This window comes from Prunus avium, chromosome 4, assembly GCF_965620075.1.
Source record: "Prunus avium chromosome 4, drPruAviu1.hap1.1, whole genome shotgun sequence".
NCBI classification, from domain to species: domain Eukaryota; kingdom Viridiplantae; phylum Streptophyta; class Magnoliopsida; order Rosales; family Rosaceae; genus Prunus; species Prunus avium.
The window spans coordinates 36,258,255-36,276,219 of NC_142287.1; the positions used below are offsets into that span (position 1 = coordinate 36,258,255).

At 39.3% G+C, this 17,965-nt stretch overlaps 2 protein-coding genes and 1 long non-coding RNA gene across 7 annotated transcripts; 2 read left to right on the top strand and 1 right to left on the bottom strand.

The window, feature by feature from the left end:
- Positions 1–70: 70 nt before the first annotated feature.
- Positions 71–2,252, bottom strand: LOC110752883 (uncharacterized). Of its 2 annotated transcripts, XR_002526050.2 has the most exons (4): positions 2,170–2,252; positions 1,841–1,920; positions 1,635–1,710; positions 71–1,509 (listed from the first exon to the last, which is right to left on the bottom strand). It is a non-coding gene; the product is annotated as an uncharacterized LOC110752883 (long non-coding RNA). The 2 variants fall into 2 exon arrangements; XR_002526049.2 differs by having other exon boundaries at positions 1,841–2,228.
- Positions 2,253–2,739: 487 nt separating this feature from the next.
- LOC110752882 (G-type lectin S-receptor-like serine/threonine-protein kinase At1g61370) lies at positions 2,740–7,229 on the top strand. 4 transcript variants are annotated; one of them, XR_015835460.1, is made up of 7 exons: positions 2,740–4,349; positions 4,433–4,543; positions 4,738–4,934; positions 5,050–5,260; positions 5,374–5,614; positions 5,722–6,086; positions 6,294–6,434. XR_015835460.1 is itself a non-coding variant. In XM_021953635.2 (7 exons), the coding sequence occupies exons 1-7, from the start codon at positions 3,023–3,025 to the stop codon at positions 6,884–6,886; spliced, it is 2,421 nt and encodes an 806-aa protein (XP_021809327.2). In that variant the 5' UTR covers positions 2,741–3,022; the 3' UTR covers positions 6,887–7,229. The 4 variants fall into 4 exon arrangements, 2 of the variants coding, with proteins under 2 accessions (XP_021809327.2, XP_088108832.1); XR_015835459.1 differs by having other exon boundaries at positions 5,722–6,090; positions 6,294–6,432; XM_021953635.2 differs by lacking the exon at positions 5,722–6,086 and adding an exon at positions 6,704–7,229 and having other exon boundaries at positions 2,741–4,349; positions 6,294–6,444.
- Positions 7,230–11,537: 4,308 nt separating this feature from the next.
- Positions 11,538–17,792, top strand: LOC110752876 (receptor-like serine/threonine-protein kinase SD1-8). The gene is made up of 13 exons (XM_088252469.1): positions 11,538–11,957; positions 12,111–12,186; positions 12,265–12,461; positions 12,575–12,785; positions 12,898–13,083; positions 14,285–14,351; positions 14,465–15,774; positions 15,845–15,985; positions 16,095–16,285; positions 16,475–16,685; positions 16,763–17,000; positions 17,095–17,248; positions 17,329–17,792. The coding sequence occupies exons 1-13, from the start codon at positions 11,538–11,540 to the stop codon at positions 17,641–17,643; spliced, it is 3,717 nt and encodes a 1,238-aa protein (XP_088108595.1). The 3' UTR covers positions 17,644–17,792.
- Positions 17,793–17,965: the final 173 nt, after the last annotated feature.

The following is a 17,965-nucleotide window of genomic DNA, read 5'->3' on the forward strand; positions in this document are numbered from 1 at the left end:
AAAGTTGTAAAAACATATATGAAACACAATATTATGCCACCCCATTACCATTGACTCAGCATAATAGATAAACTGATTGGGATTCTGATTAATATTTCTATTCACCCATCTCCTAGGTTAAAGTAGTGACCTTTAAATAGGATGAAATAAACACTCCATATATCCATTTAAAGGGATAACATCAGTTCAAATGCGTGACCATAAGTATGTTTTGCAACAATAGTTCAAGAAGCCAGTTCCCTTGGGATGACCTTTACCAGTCGAGTTCAAAATCTAACAATAGGAACCCAATCACAGCTGCCTTCCCATTTATGAAAACATAACACACACACAGATATACAAAGGTACAAACTTGGACTGAAATAACATACAAAGATGCATAATTTCACTCGCACAACCAAACCCAATTCCCTCCACCTCCATTTATACCCCTCAAATTCACTGAAATCAGAAAATTTAACAGCAAAAGGAAATGAAGTGATGGAGAAAAGAGTGATATTGGAGAGGCCAAGCGAGAGGAGGATTGAGGGGAGAGAGACCAGTGAAAGGCCCAGAATAAATACAACTAAGAAAATAACAACAACAAAAGTGTACATATGAAATCAGAACCTCAATGCAGAGGCTTTCTTTACCTCTACGAAAACTCTGTAAGCTAAACCCACGTATGGTACAATACCTCAGTTCTAATGAATCAAAACGAAAACTATAGAAAGTGTTCCATGATTAGTACCGGTAGCGTCTAGTCTACTTTCAAACTCCACGGCGCAGATCCGAGGAGTTTGGGAAACCCTAGTTCTCTTTTATCAACCTACTATTCTCCTCTGTTTTTCTCTCTCTAGCTCTCATCAACATCATCAGGTCGCTCTCCCTTTCTCTCTGTCTCATACATGTTCATTCATATTCATAGCCAGAAGACCAGATCAAATAGCTAATGAGGTATCACAAAAACATAAATTGAAATAATTCAGCAAACACAAATCAAAAGAACATAGTTCAACCAAGCATAGCTTATAACCATACCCAAAAGTGAAGTCTATGTTTCAAGATTTTGAAATATTAAGTAGATAACCCTTCTAAAATTATACATCAAGCAATCGTCTGGGCAAATTAACAATCACAATCAAACAATTCTAAGACAATGCTAGCACAAAGGATCCTTATTGCAGAAAATTAAACATGATGACAGCAACATAAAACTATCAAGTTTGATACTAATGACCAAGTTACATACTTGGTTCTTTGCTGATCTCAACAAAGTCTAAAGAAAGCAGTAATAGTGAACTCAGTCCTCTGTAATCAGCTGTAATCTTGGCTTTCATGTTCTTTGGAAAATTAAAAATTAAAAATAAATAAAAAAACAACTACAAAACAAAAAGAGTACATAGGACCCATCCAAGAGTCATAGAATACTAAGACAATGGCAATGAAAATTTTCATTTAATATGTAAGAGTCATAGAACAGTACCCGTGAGAAGAAGAGTGACTGCATCAAAAGTTCGAGCTGGAACTCTGCATGTAAACCCAAGACTTCTGAGAATGCTTAAAAATTAACATTCGTAATAGCATACATCTTTTTAACTCCATGTACAAAAGTATTGAATCCCTATTAGCCCTTGTAAAGGAAAATCACAAACCAGTATCAGTAATGAAGAGAAATATGTGGTCCACAACAATTGAGACTATAGAACGTCCTGCTGCTTCTGTGGATCGCTGCAAAAATTTCACGAGAGATGTAGAGAGGGAGAGAGACAGAGAGACAGAAAGACAAAGAAGAAGAAAAGGAAATCATAAGAGATTAGCTAGAAAATAGAATGAGAATGAAGTAAAGGCAATAGCAAACCTGCCGAGTGTTTGAATATACGTCATCTCTAATCAGGCAGACATACAATCCTGTCATAAAGCGGAGAAGAGCACGCAGGCCTGTGCCAAGTGATTATATCTCAGCACCAGTGAATCCTACAATTTTTCCTATCTAAAACCATCATCCAAAGAGCCCTGAATTCCTAAAATCTAGCAAAATCATCAACCAGTCCAATCTAAAGCAACAATCAAAGGCTGAGATAATACTACAATGCCTCATTTCTAATGAATCAAAACAAAAAACATAGAAAATAAACCCAGCAAGCAACAAAATCCCAGAGAGACACTGCCAAAACAAATTATACTTACTAACAGAATCAATAGCAGTTTTCCATTTTTTTCTGTCAGAGGCTCTCTTACATATTTGTCTCTCTTAAGTGAGCCAAGGTCTGAGGGCTTTGTTGGGAATGAATTTTTCAAAGCACTTTCTGGTCCAACGTGGCAGTCATCGGTGAGGTGTAGTAGGGTCCCACGTGAGCTGGATGGATCGTGTATGTTTATTTGATGTTGGAAATCTTTATGGACTGACAATATTAAGGAATGACTATATAAATTTGGAAAATGCTAAGCTTACCACATTTTTCATACCACATTGTATACTAGCTCTCTAATAGAAGCGGGCCCCATTGTATTGGTGGGCTCCACCTCTATTAGAGATGTGGTATACAATGTGGTATGAAAAATGTGGTAAGTCTAGCATTACCCTATAAATTTTAATTGTGCGACCACAGCGTGTGCAGCATTATTGAGTCAAACAGTCAACAAGATAAAACCCAACATTTATTTTATATTTATTTTTAAAAATAAGTTAAAGCCTTAGCCACCTAATGCGAAAACAGGGGAGGCAAGACAAGGCAAGTGGATATAGTAGTTGAATTTCACTAAGCATAAGAAAAAAGCCATTACAACAACTTGTATCAACCCAATCCTGAAAGTACTGAAATGAGGAGGCTGCCAAGGTTGACCATCTCGACCAGAGAAGATGAAGTTTCTAGGATAGAGAGAACAGAAATTAGATACCCCTTCTTGGGTAAGAAAGCTAACAAGCTTCAAAAATGTGCATCCATGATCCATTTGCTACTGATAAAGTTTGCATCTGACAAGCTAACAACCTTGAAGGACAGTAGCCCAAAGTTGTTTTTGATGAACAGAAGATACTGGGATGCAAATGGATATTGGAAAAGAAGGTTTTAGTGCTTTAAATTTCTCCACCTTCATCCTGTTGCTGTTCAACTTGCTTCCATTACAGTGTTGTGCTCAAGTTCATGACATAACTCCGTCGCGACCATTAGCAGAGGGACAAACTATTGTCTCCCCAGGCAACTTATTCGAGTTGGGATTCTTTAGTCCTAATAATTCTGCTGCTAATAAATATGTGGGGATATGGTACCAGAATATACTTCCTCGTAAAGTTGTGTGGGTGGCCAACAGAGAAAAGCCTCTTGCAGTTGCAGACACCGTGGCTAGTTTGAGAATTAGCAGCAATGGGACTCTGGAACTTGTAGATGGGAAGCAGAATTCTGTTTGGTCAAATAATGTTTCAGTGCCATCTAATGGTTCAGCAGCTGCCCTTCTTTTAGACGATGGAAACTTTGTTGTCAAAGTCAATGCAGGAGCAGCTGATCATTTGTGGGAGAGCTTTGATTATCCTAGTGACACACTTCTACCTAGTATGCTGCTGGGATTTGATAGTAAATCCGGAAAGAGGAATTTCTTGAGTGCCTGGAAAAGTGAGAGTGATCCATCAACTGGGATATTCTTGGTTGGATTGACACCAGAGGTGCCTTCACAGTTGGTGGTTTGGATCAATGGATCAACTCTCAACTGGAGAAGCGGGCCATGGGATAAATCAAAGTTCATTGGCGTACCCGAAATGGATGATCAATATGGAAGCGGATTTTATCTAGATGAAAATGCGCAACTGGGAACAAAGTATTTCTCTTTTAGTTTATTTGAAAAAACTGTGGCAGCATATATTGACATCTCTTCAGAGGGTGTACTAAAGCTTATCTATTCGAAACATGGCGAGAACTGGAATACTTTCTGGGAAGCCCCGAAGAGTCCATGTGACAATTATGGAGCATGTGGACCTTTTGGGGCTTGCAAAGCTTCTGAATCTCCAATCTGCAAGTGTTTGAAAGGGTTTGTTCCCAAGTCACTTGAGGAATGGAGCAAAGGAAACAGGACAGGAGGGTGTGTGAGGAAAGCCAAATTGTTTTGTGAGAGTAACACAAATCAGTCAGTTGCTTCGAGAGGAAATGACGATGGGTTTTGGAAGATGTCAAGTGTAAAACTACCAGATTTTCATGAGTATATTTCGTCTTTGAGTGCTGAAAACTGCAGGAGACAGTGTCTAGATAATTGTTCTTGCTTGGCCTATACATATGTTAATAATATAGGGTGTTTGGTCTGGTCCAAAGACATTATTGATGTTGAGGAGTTTTCATCTGCTGGACAAGATCTTTTTATTCGCCTACGCACAGAATCTGGTAAGTGATAATATTGCTTGCACTAGCCATATCTGTTCACTCTTCTGTCTCATACTTTATGTATTACAAATTCATTTTTTCAGGTGAAGGAAAGCGAACAAGGATAATTGTTAGCCTCACAGTAGCTATTTGTTTTATGGGTGTCTTGGTTGCCATAGTGTTCATTTTGCACAGGTTGCGAGCGAAACAAACGGGTAAGAGAATGATCTCTCTCTAAAGTATTAATCAAATCCATGAGTAGCTTTATAAGAGCATATTTACTGGTTGATTTTCTGAACTTGATAGACTTGCTATGATGAAGAAGGTGGGGTAATTAACTGCTTCTACTTTTCTGTGTTTTGCTTTGCTCTGAGTACCCCTTATTTGTTTGTTACATTTACCAAATCAGGAAACATCAAAGTAACAAGAAAGTTCTTTGAATTGAATGATACCATTGGGAATTCAAGTGACACTCTTCAAGAATATATCAGACAGCATGATCGGTCAGAGTTACTCATCTATAATTTTGATAACATATTACTTGCTACAAACAATTTCAGTATCACAAACAAACTCGGGGAAGGAGGATTTGGCCCTGTTTACAAGGTGATTGTTAAAATTATTTTGTCTTTTTTCTTTTGGAAAATATTAGTATTACTACAGCTGCATGCCTACAACTACTATTAGAAGATACAAACATGAATGCAATTATGCAATGTAGGGTAAACTGCAAGAAGGGAAGGAAATAGCAGTAAAAAGACTATCTAGTAGCTCAGGGCAAGGCATAGAAGAGTTCAAGAATGAGATGCTGTTGATCTCCAAACTGCAACATAAAAATCTTGTTAGGATCATGGGCTGCTCTGTCCAGGATGATGAGAAGTTACTAATTTACGAGTTCATGCCAAACGGAAGCTTGGATACTCTTCTATTCAGTTAGTTTCATTCCCCTTTGTTACCTAGTGGTGGTCAATTTTTTCATTGTGAAGTGCATAGGAATGGGATGTATTAATGAAGTACTGTTATATTTTGAATTGGTGCATTGTAGATCCAATGACAGGAGGAGCAGTGCTTGATTGGGGTCGACGCTTGAAGATTATTCAGGGTGTTGCTAGAGGGCTTCTTTATCTCCACCATGATTCCTGTTTGAAGGTAATACATAGAGATTTGAAGGTCAGTAACATTCTCTTGGATGAGAACATGAACCCAAAAATTTCAGATTTTGGATTGGCACGTATAGTTCAAGGCACGCAGAGTCTAGCAAATACTCACAAGGTTGTGGGAACAATGTAAGCATCATCTCTTTCTTTTCCAATTCTCGGGAATCTTCTTTAAAAGTTAAATCCTTAAACACACTGTCACTTATATTGTTAATATTACTGAATAAATGGGCTAGGCGGGGAAGGCAAGCACTAGGCGGGCTAGGCGGTCTAGGTGGGAGCTAGGTGGTCTAGACGGGCGCTAGCGCCTACAAAAAAAAAACGCCATTTTGGAATCTTCAAGGTCAGGGACAAGATGACGATGGTGCTATGAGCGAGACAGATAAGGATTGAAGAAGAAGAGAGGTCTCGGGTTATGTCTGAGCAAGAGAGAGGGGTTGGAAGACGGCTCGTGTTAGAGTCAGGGTTTGAGAAGGAAAATTGCATTTATATGTTGATGAAAAAAAAACAAAAGAAGAGATGGCCCCTGATTACTCCTCTAGGCGTTAGACCCCTGCCTGCAGCTCGCCTACCACCTTGTTTCGAACATTGGGATTGACATGTTGGTAAATCGAGTTGTACTAGCGCTTCAATATACAACCCTTGCAATTTTAACTGACTCCTCTTCCCTTCTGTTTGTGTTCATAATTTACTGAAAATTAGTTGCATTGCATGGCATCTAGATTTAACTTTTCTGGTATCATTTTTCTCAAGACTATAAACAAAGAAGCAATTTCGTCAGTTTAATACTACTCAATTGATTGTGCAGTGGCTATATGTCTCCGGAGTATGCCATGGGCGGGATGTTTTCTGAAAAATCTGATGTCTATAGCTTCGGGGTCTTGCTATTGGAGATTATTAGTGGCAAAAAGAATACCAGCTTCTATTGCAGTGACCAACAACTAGGCTTCCTAGCTTATGTAAGCTCACACTCTAAATCTTATTGCGAAATTTTTTCTTTCATACAGCTTAAGCAACCTATATATATATATATATATATATATAAAGCTAAATGCAGCAGAGTCTAACAATTCTGGCCAAACATACATGAAATTTTGTCAGACATGGCACTCATGGAATGAAGGCAGGGGATTGGAGTTGGTTGATCAAGTATTGGCAAATTCATATTCACCGTCAGAAGTGATGAGATGTGTGAATATTGGTCTTCTTTGTGTACAGGACAATGCAGCAGATAGGCCAACCATGCCAGATGTAATTTCCATGCTAAGTACCGAGACAGATTGTCCGCAACCTAACCGGCCTATATTTACTGTCCAAAAGTCAGTCTCTGATTCTCAACCACAGTATGACAATATCTACTCTGGAAATGAAGCTACCATAACATTGATTCAAGGACGATAAACAATAGCATATTGTTGCATACATCACAATGCTATGACTTTTGGCCATTTTTTGTCAAGTGTTCTTCCTTCTCACACACATTGAAGGTTTTCCTTTTTGTACAGGAAAGAATCCCTTTTCTCTCTTGGAGTTGGGACAGTAAATGAAGATTTTCCCAAACGTAGATACTAGACTGGAGCTTTCTTGATTGGATACTTTGTCTTTGTCTACATTGTTATTCTTAGTGTAATATATCATATTATTCTTATTAGAGATTGCAAGAGATCCACATAAACTCCAAGCTGTCAATCCTTGGTTGCAAAACATGCCCACAGTATAGCCATTCATTTTTTATATCCTAAGCCTAATGTTTTAGCCTTTATTGGGTCAAAAGTCTCAAAGATTGAAGGGTTGGTAGTGTTGTGAATTAATGACTAACTCACTGCCCTTTTAAGATCTTGTTGTTGATGGACTTTAGACAAAGAACTCAATGATGGATGAGTCTTACACACACACACAAATTAACCAAGCACAAATGACACAAGTGTTTATAGAGGTTCAGCAAATTGCCTACATCCTCTTTGGTGATCACCTTGAGAAATTTCACTAATGAAGATAGGTTACAATTTTGGTTTACAAAGGAAACCCCCTTAGAACACTACCCTCACAATCTGTTTCTCTCACACCCTTGCTCAACACCTTGATACACTTAGAGAACTCTCTTGCTCTCCCCTTGGCTATCTTGACAAACTGAAAAACTCTAACTCTCTCAACTCAGAATTACAGCTTCTTCCACTTACAATTATTCAACTTGTTTTCTCCTCTTGTGTTATCTTACTTCACCCCATTTCCTACACAAGCCAATAGACAAGAGATAAGATATCAGCTTGTCCTCCACGTTCTTCCCTTTAGTCACCACTTAGACTAAATGTCAGATCAAGTAAGTAAATAGAATCCAACTCAGCCACCTCCCCCTTACACCAGAAAATGGAGAGTGATCTCTTTGAAATAAGATAACCAATTAGCCATGAGTGCTCTCCCAACTATCCAGCAGGTAGTCAACGTTCATTTAACTCAGAAGTGACCCACTAAGCCTCTGAAATCTTGTGGAAAGCGATAGCCATCGAAAACACAGTTGAAAACACGTAAGAAATCGTCACAGCTCGACTGGGACGACCGGTCGCTTTTGGTTTTTCCTCCAGACCTTGAATCTGCTTCTAAACGACCGGTCGCAAATGCTACGCGACCGGTCGCTTGGGCTTCCTGCGACCGGTCGCAAAGAACTAGCGACCGGTCGCTCTTCAGTTTCGCTCCAGACTTCGAATCTGCTTCAAAACGACCGGTCGCAAATGTCCAGCGACCGGTCGCTTTTAGACAGATTCAAAATCATCCTTTCAGCGCCAAAACACACTTGTATCCTTAGGTGAGCCATTTTTCCAATAGGTAGACCAAAAGCAAAAACTGAAAATACTCACTCACAAAGTGCCACCTTTCAAGGAAAATGATTGCATCTCCAATTTTCAGCATGCTGTTCTTGTCCATATTTCTCTTTGCACAAGTTGATTTCATTTCGTTTCATTCTACTGCTGCAACTCACATTTTAACTCCATCCAAACATATCTTGCAAAATGAAACTTTAACCTCTCTACCAACCAAAATTTTGAATTAGGCTTCTTTAGTCCTGGTAATTTAGGCAAACAATACATTGGAATATGGTATAAGAATGACTCCATACGTCGAATGGTCGAATCGTATGGGTGGCCTACAGAGAGGCAACTTGTCGTTACAGACCCCATTTTGAGTCTAAGAACGGGCATTGATGGAAATTTGAGGCTTGTGGCCAATGAAATGGATTGAAGTTCATAGGGGTGCCAGAATTAGGTGCATTTTACTCTAAATGGAGTTAGTCTCATGCAAGATAATCAACAGGGGACCCAATATCTTACTTTCAAAGCGTACGTACAAATCCGATTCATGTAATATATACCGGTCCGCAATGCAGTTGCTATAGATAAAGGATTATACTTAAAGCAACAAATGTTCGCTTTCATGTCAATGTCTAGAACACTAGCTAGTTTCCTTTCCTGCCGTGTGCACCGAACTTTTACCTGCTTGTTATACAGAGAATAGAGGACAGCATAGTTAGTCTTCAATGAACATTCCTTGAGCACCAAAAAAGCTGAAAGGACACGCATCATTTTAAATAGCTAGTCAGCTTAAATTACAGATGGGGTAGGTGGTAAACTGTGAGCGCAGCCAAAGTATGGGGCATCTAATATTTAAGTATTGTTAGCCAAACCTTAACTCAAGCATACACCACAATTATTGGCATTGCTAAAACATACTAAACAATTCGACAACCAATATGTAACGTCAAAATTACACAAGGAAGGACATATCAATATTTCTCTGCATACATTAATTTTTTCTTGCAAAATTAACATATTAATTTTTCCACAGCTGAAATACGAGAACTGAATAACGCATAACGCATCAATTCAGCATCCTATATACGCAAACTTGCATATTCTGCATAAACCAGATACAAGCGTATATCACTTATTCTGGTAGCCTAAACCAGCAAGCCTTAAGGTCAAGCATATAAAAAACTTAGTAGAATAGTTAACAACATCTCGACTATACCCACTAGGAATAGTCACTGGCAAATAGTGAGTATAGCATTTTACCCCTTAGGGGTTGTTAGTGTAAATAACTCTTTAATAAATAGAAGAAACAGAATATAGTGTGCAGCATAATGTTTCTTTGCTTTTCCAAAAGGAAACGAGTACTGCATTACATTTCAGATCACCTAAGTATAATATAAGACTTGGTTTAAGATTTTAAAGATTTTGAGACTACCTTACAATCATCACTGCGGGATACAAGCCTCGTGCGCTCTGTGCATGAAAAATCAAAAGTCATCTTGATCCTTTTATTCTCACACTTACAGATGCTTACAAATAGCAGGCCACTAAAATATCAATAAACATTATTTGATAGACATGTATCCTTCCTTGTATAAGGCAGCAAGATCAGTTGACTGTTGGTTTCTTGAGAAAAAATAAAGATTCTGACGTACCAGATGATCTTCTCCATCAGAAAACGCCTATGGACAATAATATACTTCACATTGCGGCTGAGTTCAAGCACATAGATTTCTTCAAACAAATCCCACCTCAATTGCCATTGTTTTGGGCCACCAACAACAAGGGTGAAACTCCCCTCCACGTTGCTGATAGAGTTGGTTGTGATGAAGGAGTTGAGTTCCTCATCAACCATGCGAAAAAACTACGCGTTGATGATGAGGAGAGCGAACCCACTACTTGATTGGGGTCGACGCTTGAAGATTATTCAGGGTGTTGCTAGAGGGCTTCTTTATCTCCACCATGATTCCTGTTTGAAGTAATACATAGAGATTTGAAGGTCAGTAACATTCTCTTGGATGAGAACATGAACCCAAGAATTTCAGATTTTGGATTGGCACTTATCGTTCAAGGCACGAAGAGTCTAGCAAATATTCACAAGGTTGTGGGAACAACGTAAGCATCATCTCTCTAGGCGAGCTAGGCGGGGCTAGGCGGTCTAGGCGGTCTAGGCGGGGGCTAGGCGGGCTAGGCGGTAGCTAGGCGAGCGCTAGGAGGGCCAGGCGGTCTAGGCGGAAGCTACGCTGTCTAGATGGGCGCTAGGCGGTCTAGGCGGGCGGGATAGGCGGGCGCAGCGCCTAGAAAAAAAAAACACCATTTTAGAATCTCCAAGGTCAGGGACGAGATGACGATGGTGCTATGAGCGAGAGATCGAGAGATGAGGATTGAAGAAGTCTTAGGGAGAGAGAGGGGCTGGAAGACGGCTCATGTTAGGGTTAGGGTTTGAGAAGGAAAATTGCATTTATATGTTGATTGAAAAAACAAAAGAAGAGATGGGCCCCCGATTACTCCTCTAGGCGTTAGACCCATGCGTGCAGCCCTGCAATTTTAACCAACTCCTCTTCCCTTCTGTTTGTGTATATATTTAACTGAAAATTAGTTGCATTGCATGGCATCTAGATTTAACCTCTCTACCAACCAAAATTTTGAATTGGGCTTCTTTAGTCCTGGTAATTCAGGCAAACAATACATTGGAATATGGTAATTCAGGCAAAGAGTCGAATCGTATAGGTGGCCAACAGAGAGAGGCCACACTTGCAGTTACAAACCCCTTTTTGAGTCTAAGAACGGGCATTGATGGAAATTTGAGGCTTGTGGATGGAAAACAAAACACTGTCTGGTCAACCAGTGTCACCACCTCATTGAATAATTTGGAAGCAGTGCTTTTAGACACCGGAAACTTCATTTTGAGAGATCATATATCTGGAGGAATCTTTTGGGAAAGCTTTGATTATCCCTGTGATACTTTCTTCCCTGAAATTATGATAGGACTCTTGTCCATTTTAATTGAAGTCCAATCCAGTCCAGTGAGACTACTAGAAGATACACCCTAGAGAAGACAAGAATTCAATATTTTTAAGACCAAGAGCAAAGAATCTGAAAAGACTCTCTCGCATTGGAATAATCTTTGTATATATGTTTTTTGTTTGTGCAGTTCATCACAAGTCATCTTGATCCTTTTATTCTCACACTTACAGATGCTTACATATAGCAGCCACTAAAATATCAATAAACGTTACTTGATAGACATGGATCCGTCCTTGTATAAGGCAGCAAGGTCAGGTGACGTTGGTTTCTTGAGAAAAAATAAAGATGCTGACGTACCAGATGATCTTCTCCATCAGAAAACGCCTATGGACAATAATATACTTCACATTGCCGCTGAGTTCAAGCACATGGATTTCTTCAAACAAATCCCACCTCAATCGCCATTGTTTTGGGCGACCAACAACAAGGGTGAAACTCCCCTCCACGTTGATGCTAGAGTTGGTTGTGATGAAGGAGTTGAGTTCCTCATCAACCATGCGAAAAAACTACGCGTTGATGATGAGGAGAGCGAACTCACTACTTATGCTGAAACTCATGACGAAATGCCACTACTTCAAATGCAAAATTCGGAAATGGATACAGCATTGCATATTGCTGCTCGATATGATCACTTTAGTGCGGTGATTCTGTTAATGAAAGCTGATCCTCAACTGTGTTGTCTTGTTAATCACGCTAACGGGTCTCCCTTGTTCCTAGCTACTCGCCATGGCTCTCTACACGCAGCTCGTTCTATTTTAAATGAGTGTCTGACATCAATATCTCCTTCTTTTCAGGGGATCAAAGGTGTTACAGCTTTGCATGCAATAGTAACTTGCACAAGCAAAACCATCCACGTAACAAGAAAGTGGGGTAATTAATTGCTCCTACTTTTCAGTGTTTTGCTCTGACTGAGTACTCCTTATTTGTTTGTTACATTCACCAAATCAGGAAACATCAAAGTAACAAGAAAGTTCATTGAATTGAATGATACCATTGGGAATTCAAGTGACACTCTTCAAGAATATATCAGACAGCATGATCGGTCAGAGTTACTCATCTATAATTTTGATAACATATTACTTGCTACGAACAATTTCAGTATCACAAACAAACTCGGGGAAGGAGGATTTGGCCCTGTTAACAAGGTGATTTTTAAATTATTTTATCTTTTTCTATTGGAAAATATTAGTATTACTACAGCTACATGCCTACAACTTCTACTAGAAGATACAAACATGAATGCAATTATGCAATGTAGGGTAAGCTGCAAGAAGGGAAGGAAATAGCAGTAAAAAGACCATCTAGTAGCTCAGGGCAAGGCATAGAAGAGTTCAAGAATGAGATGTTGTTGATCTCCAAACTGCAACATAAAAATCTTGTTAGGATCATGGGTTGCTCTGTCCAGGATGATGAGAAGTTACTAATTTACAAGTTCATGCCAAACGGAAGCTTGGATACTCTTCTATTCAGTTAGTTTCATTGCTCTTTGTTACCTAGTGGTGGTCAATTTTTTCATTTTGAAGTGCATGGGATTGGGATGTATTAATGACATTACTGTTATATTTTGAATTCCAATGACAGGAGGAGCAGTGCTTGATTGGGGTCGACGCTTGAAGAGTATTCCGGGTGCTGCTAGAGGGCTTCTTTATCTCCACCATGATTCCTGTTTGAAGGTAATACATAGAGATTTGGAGGTCAGTAACATTCTCTTGGATGAGAATGTGAAGCCAAAAATTTCATATTTTGCATTGGCACGTATCGTTCAAGGCACGTAGAGGAGTCTAGCAAATACTCACAAGGTTGTGGGAGCAATGTAAGCATCATCTCTTTCTTTTCCAATTCTCGAAAATCTTCTTTAAAAGTTATATCATTGAACACACTGTCACTCATATTGTTAATATTACTGAATAAATGGCCTAGGCTGGGGCTAGGCGGTCTAGGAGGTCGCTAGGGGCTAGGCGGGCTAGGTGGCGCTAGGTGGTCTAGGCAAGAGCTGGGTAGGCGCTAGGCAGTCTAGGCGGGTGCTAGGCGAGCGGCTAGGCGGGTGCTGTGCCTAGAAGAGAAAAAAAACGCCATTTTGGATTCTCCAAGATCAGGGACGAGATCATGATGGTGCTATGAGCGAGAGAGATGAGGATTGAAGAAGAAGAGAGGTCGCGAGTAGCGAGAGAGAGAGAGGGACTGGAAAACGGCTCGTGTTAGAGTTAGGGTTTGAGAAAGAAAATTGCATTTATATGTTGATGAAAAAACAAAAGAAGAGATGGGCCCCCGATTTCTCCTCACACACATTGAGAAGGTTTTCCTTTCTGTATAGAAAGAACCCGTTTTCTCTCTTGGAATTGGGACAGTAAATGAAGATTTTCCCAAACGTAGATACTAGACTGGACCTTTCTTGAGTGGATACTTTGTCTTATTCTTGGTGTGATATATCATTATTATTATTTTTATTATAGATCGCCATAGATCCACTTAAATGGTAATAACGGAATTAAAGAAAGAATCAAATAATCCATCACTACCAACCAAATCTTAAATTGACATTGAAAAAGGAAAATAGGATTTTTAGAATTAAAAATTGGAAAGCGGGCTAGACTCTTTTTCCCAAATGAAGCCTGTCGAGCCCTATAATATAATACTACCTGTTATGAAAAATAAATTAATGTCTACGAAAAATTAGTTAAGCGGGCTAGATAGATAATTATGCCAATTTTCTTAAAGTTGTTCAATTACTTTAATTTAACCCTGCGAAATAAAAACATTTTAGTCGAAATGTTTTGAAAACCAAGTGGATTTGGAAAGCAATCAAATGTAAGTGATCAATTTCAATTCAAGTAAATCGAGAAAGATGAAGCTAAGGAAAGTAAATATTGGGACAAATCATGCAGACATACAAGTTTGCAAAAGTTAATCAAATCAAGATGAGATCGAACCACAATTTGGGAAACCCCAAATTTGATCTTTGATTGAGAATCCGAAAGATTGGGAATATGTAAAAGACCCCAAGTAAAATATAAAAAAATTATTTTAATTAAAAAAAAAAAACCATTTTTGGCCCATATTGCTGCCATAGTTGAAGAAGAGACCAAGAAAATACATAAAAAGCCAGAGTGAAAGTAGCTCTGTTTTCCTTTTCGCCCTAGGAGATATTGAAAAAAAAAATGAGAGCTTTAACAAAGCAACAGTCTCTGTTTTTCACCATTTTGTGCCTCAACAGTTTACTTACTCTCTCCCCAATTGCCAGCTTAGAAGACGACTTATCTTTCACTCCAGATGTATTGGTCGAAGGAAACATGACCATTGTCTCCCCCTGTGAAGTCTTTGAGTTGGGTTTCTTCAAGCCAGGCAATACTTCAGGCTGGTACTTGGGCATATGGTACAAAAATGTCCAAAACAGAACAGTTGTTTGGGTGGCCAACAGAGACACCCCACTTTCAAATTCATCAGGAGCTCTTTTGATGACTGGTGATCATGGAAACATTGTCCTTCTTGATCCATCTGGAAATGTCACTTGGTCCTCCAATCACACCGAAGTTTTGAGACCAAATGTCCTGCTTTTGGATACAGGCAATCTTGTGATCAAAGAAGGAACCGAAAACAGCCAAACATTTTTCTGGCAGAGCTTTGATTATCCCACACACATTCTGCTTCCGGATATGAAGCTTGGATGGAACTTGAGCACAGGTTTAAACAGGTACTTGACCTCATGGAAAAGCTCAGAGGACCCATCAACAGGGGACTTTTCTATCAAACTAGATTACCGTGGCTTCCCGGAGATTTTCCTTTGGCACAAACATGTCAAAAACTTTCGAACCGGCCCCTGGAATGGGATGATATTTAGTGGTGTGCCGGAAATGTGTGCTTCGAAGCATGGTGTTGATTTCAACTTCGTTACGAAAAAAGATGAGGTCTACTACTCGTTTTCGTTACAGAACAAATTGGAACTTGAATATTCAGGCTTGACAGTGAGTCCAAATGGGGACGTTCAACAGATTACATGGGTTGAGAACACAAAGATGTGGAATATATTTCAGTATCCCCCAAAGGACCAATGTGACAGCTATGGAGAGTGTGGTCCATTTGGTATTTGTGACACAAATGCTTCACCTGTGTGTAAATGTGTGAGAGGGTTTCAGCCTAAGAATTTGGAGGCTTGGAATTTGGGAAATGGGTTTGATGGATGTGTGAGAAAACGAGAATTGAAATGCCTGAAAGACAAGTTCTTGAGGTTGAGGAGTGTGAAATTGCCTGAGAGTGGGGGTGCATTTGTGGATGGGGACATGAGCCTTGAGGCATGTAAAGAGAAGTGTTTGGAGAACTGTTCTTGCACTGCTTATTGTAACATGGAGATTTCAAACGGAGGGAGAGGTTGCGTCATGTGGTTTGGGGAGCTAATGGACATGAGGGTATATGCAGATGGTGGCCAAGATCTCTATGTTCGATTGGCACGGTCAGAAATAGGTACCTTCCATTATTCAGACTACTTTTTAATAACATCAACTATCACTAACTACAATTATGTTCATTTCAGGTGGTGATGGGAAGGAAAAACTAGCAATCATAATTGTAGTCGCTATAGTTGGTCTTGTCATTCTTCTAGCAGGACTTGGTTTCTACATTGTATGGAAGAGGAATTTACGTATTAGCCACAATGCAAGGACACAACCAAAAGGTACGTACCTATTAACGTAATTCTATATGTTCAACAAATGAGTGCAAAACTTTTAGATATTGACCTACCAAGTGTTTTTTTTTCTATTTTTTTGCTTGTTTCTGAACAGGTCCTTATGGAAGAAGCCAAGTTCTTCTGCTAAATGAGGTTGTTTTCACAAGTAAGGACTTCTACTCGGGTGAAAGGATCAATGATGAGCCAGAGTTGGCATTGATTGATTTCAGCACTGTAGCAGTGGCTACTAATAACTTTTCTGATGAAAATCTACTCGGAGAAGGTGGTTTCGGTTATGTTTACAAGGCAAGTACATTTGGTTAGAAATCAATCACTAGATCATGTATAAAAGAAACTGCATATGCACCTGAAGTGGCTAAGAATATTTACCCTTACACTAATGTCCCAAGTTCGAATTCTCGCCCTCCCCCAAGTTCGATTGATATATATATATTTTTCAGGTGACCTGACAGATTTATGTGTGGCTAATGCCAGGGGACATTGACAGAAGGTCAAGAAATTGCTGTCAAGAGACTTTCAAAAAACTCTGGACAAGGAACTGAAGAATTCAAGAACGAATTGAAGTTAATTGCAAGGCTTCAGCACATAAATCTTGTTAGACTGCTTGCTTGCTGCATTGATAAGGATGAACAGATGCTGATTTATGAATACATGGAAAACAAAAGCCTGGATGCCTTTTTATTCAGTAAGTGCCTCAAATTTAATTATCTTTACTTAATAGTTAATTAAAGTTGTTATAAAGTAAGTCAAAAATCGTTGTAGGCAGAGAAAAAAGGTCTACGTTGGATTGGCAAAAGCGTTACAACATTATTTGTGGGATTGCTCGAGGACTTGTTTACCTTCACCAGGATTCAAGATTTAGAATCATCCATAGGGATCTCAAGGCAAGCAATATTTTACTTGATGGAGAATTCACCCCAAAGATATCAGACTTTGGAATGGCTAGAATATTTGGTAAAGATCAGAACGAATCTCATACAAGAAGAGTAGTAGGAACATAGTGAGTATCATAAGCTTTCTATTTTGCTGATGAGGTCAACCCAATTAGCTGACCAATATACTAATCTCACTTCTTTTTATTGGGTGATCTGCAGTGGCTATATGTCTCCTGAATATGCAATGGATGGGTTCTTCTCAACCAAGTCAGATGTCTTTAGTTTTGGTGTTCTAGTGTTGGAGATTATTAGTGGCAAAAAGAACAAGGGATTTTTTAATTATTCAGACAATAAACCAAACCTCCTAGACTGTGTAAGTAAAAAGCGCACAGATTGTAATTACATTTCATTAGATTCACAAGTAACAAAGAAATGACTTGGATTGTGTTGCAGGCTTGGAAGCAATGGAAAGAAGGAAAGGGGTTGGAGATGGTAGATTCATCACTTGGGAATTCATATTGCCCCTCTGAGGTGTTGAGATGCATTCAAGTTGGCCTTTTATGCGTCCAAGAGCATGTGGTAGATAGGCCTACAATGTCCTCTGTGGTTTTCATGTTGAGCAGTCCAGATGCAAAAATGCCCCAGCCTAAAACCCCTGGTTTTTGCCTAGGAAGGAACCCTGCAGGTCAAACAGACTCATCTTCAAGCAAGTTGGAAGGATCCCGCACTATAGACCAAGTAACGATCGCAGCGTTAGACGGTAGGTAGTTAAGGTATGACCTTATCAAGCATGTTTATACATCTTACACAAACACGATTTTCTTGTGTATATTTAATCTGTGGTTAATTTTGTATCAAAGGAATCAGAAGTCATGAGGTGATGAGAGACAAAGAAAGAGAAAAACGGTCTATACGTTCACGTACACTTTAAGTTTTTCTCTGAAAGGTATGACTTCACAATTATTTTGGGGTGAAGAAACAAGTACATTAAACCAAAAGGGCCTAAACCAAGTACACCAAACCAGAACGCAAGTAAACGAAGGGCAAGCTCAACATGCTGAGCAAAGACATGGGAAAAACCCAACTTATC

What these genes read in the sequence shown, in the direction of transcription:
- LOC110752882 (XM_088252706.1), top strand. Translation starts at nt 3,023, where the DNA reads ATGCAAATGGATATTGGAAAAGAAGGTTTTAGTGCTTTAAATTTCTCC. An exon ending in TCGCCTACGCACAGAATCTG is followed by an intron (nt 4,350 to 4,432) that starts GTAAGTGATAAT and finishes TCATTTTTTCAG; the next exon opens with GTGAAGGAAAGCGAACAAGG. An exon ending in GTTGCGAGCGAAACAAACGG is followed by an intron (nt 4,544 to 4,737) that starts GTAAGAGAATGA and finishes TTACCAAATCAG; the next exon opens with GAAACATCAAAGTAACAAGA.
- LOC110752876 (XM_088252469.1), top strand. Translation starts at nt 11,538, where the DNA reads ATGGATCCGTCCTTGTATAAGGCAGCAAGGTCAGGTGACGTTGGTTTC. An exon ending in GATATGATCACTTTAGTGCG is followed by an intron (nt 11,958 to 12,110) that starts GTGATTCTGTTA and finishes CCTTCTTTTCAG; the next exon opens with GGGATCAAAGGTGTTACAGC. An exon ending in AACCAAACCTCCTAGACTGT is followed by an intron (nt 17,249 to 17,328) that starts GTAAGTAAAAAG and finishes ATTGTGTTGCAG; the next exon opens with GCTTGGAAGCAATGGAAAGA.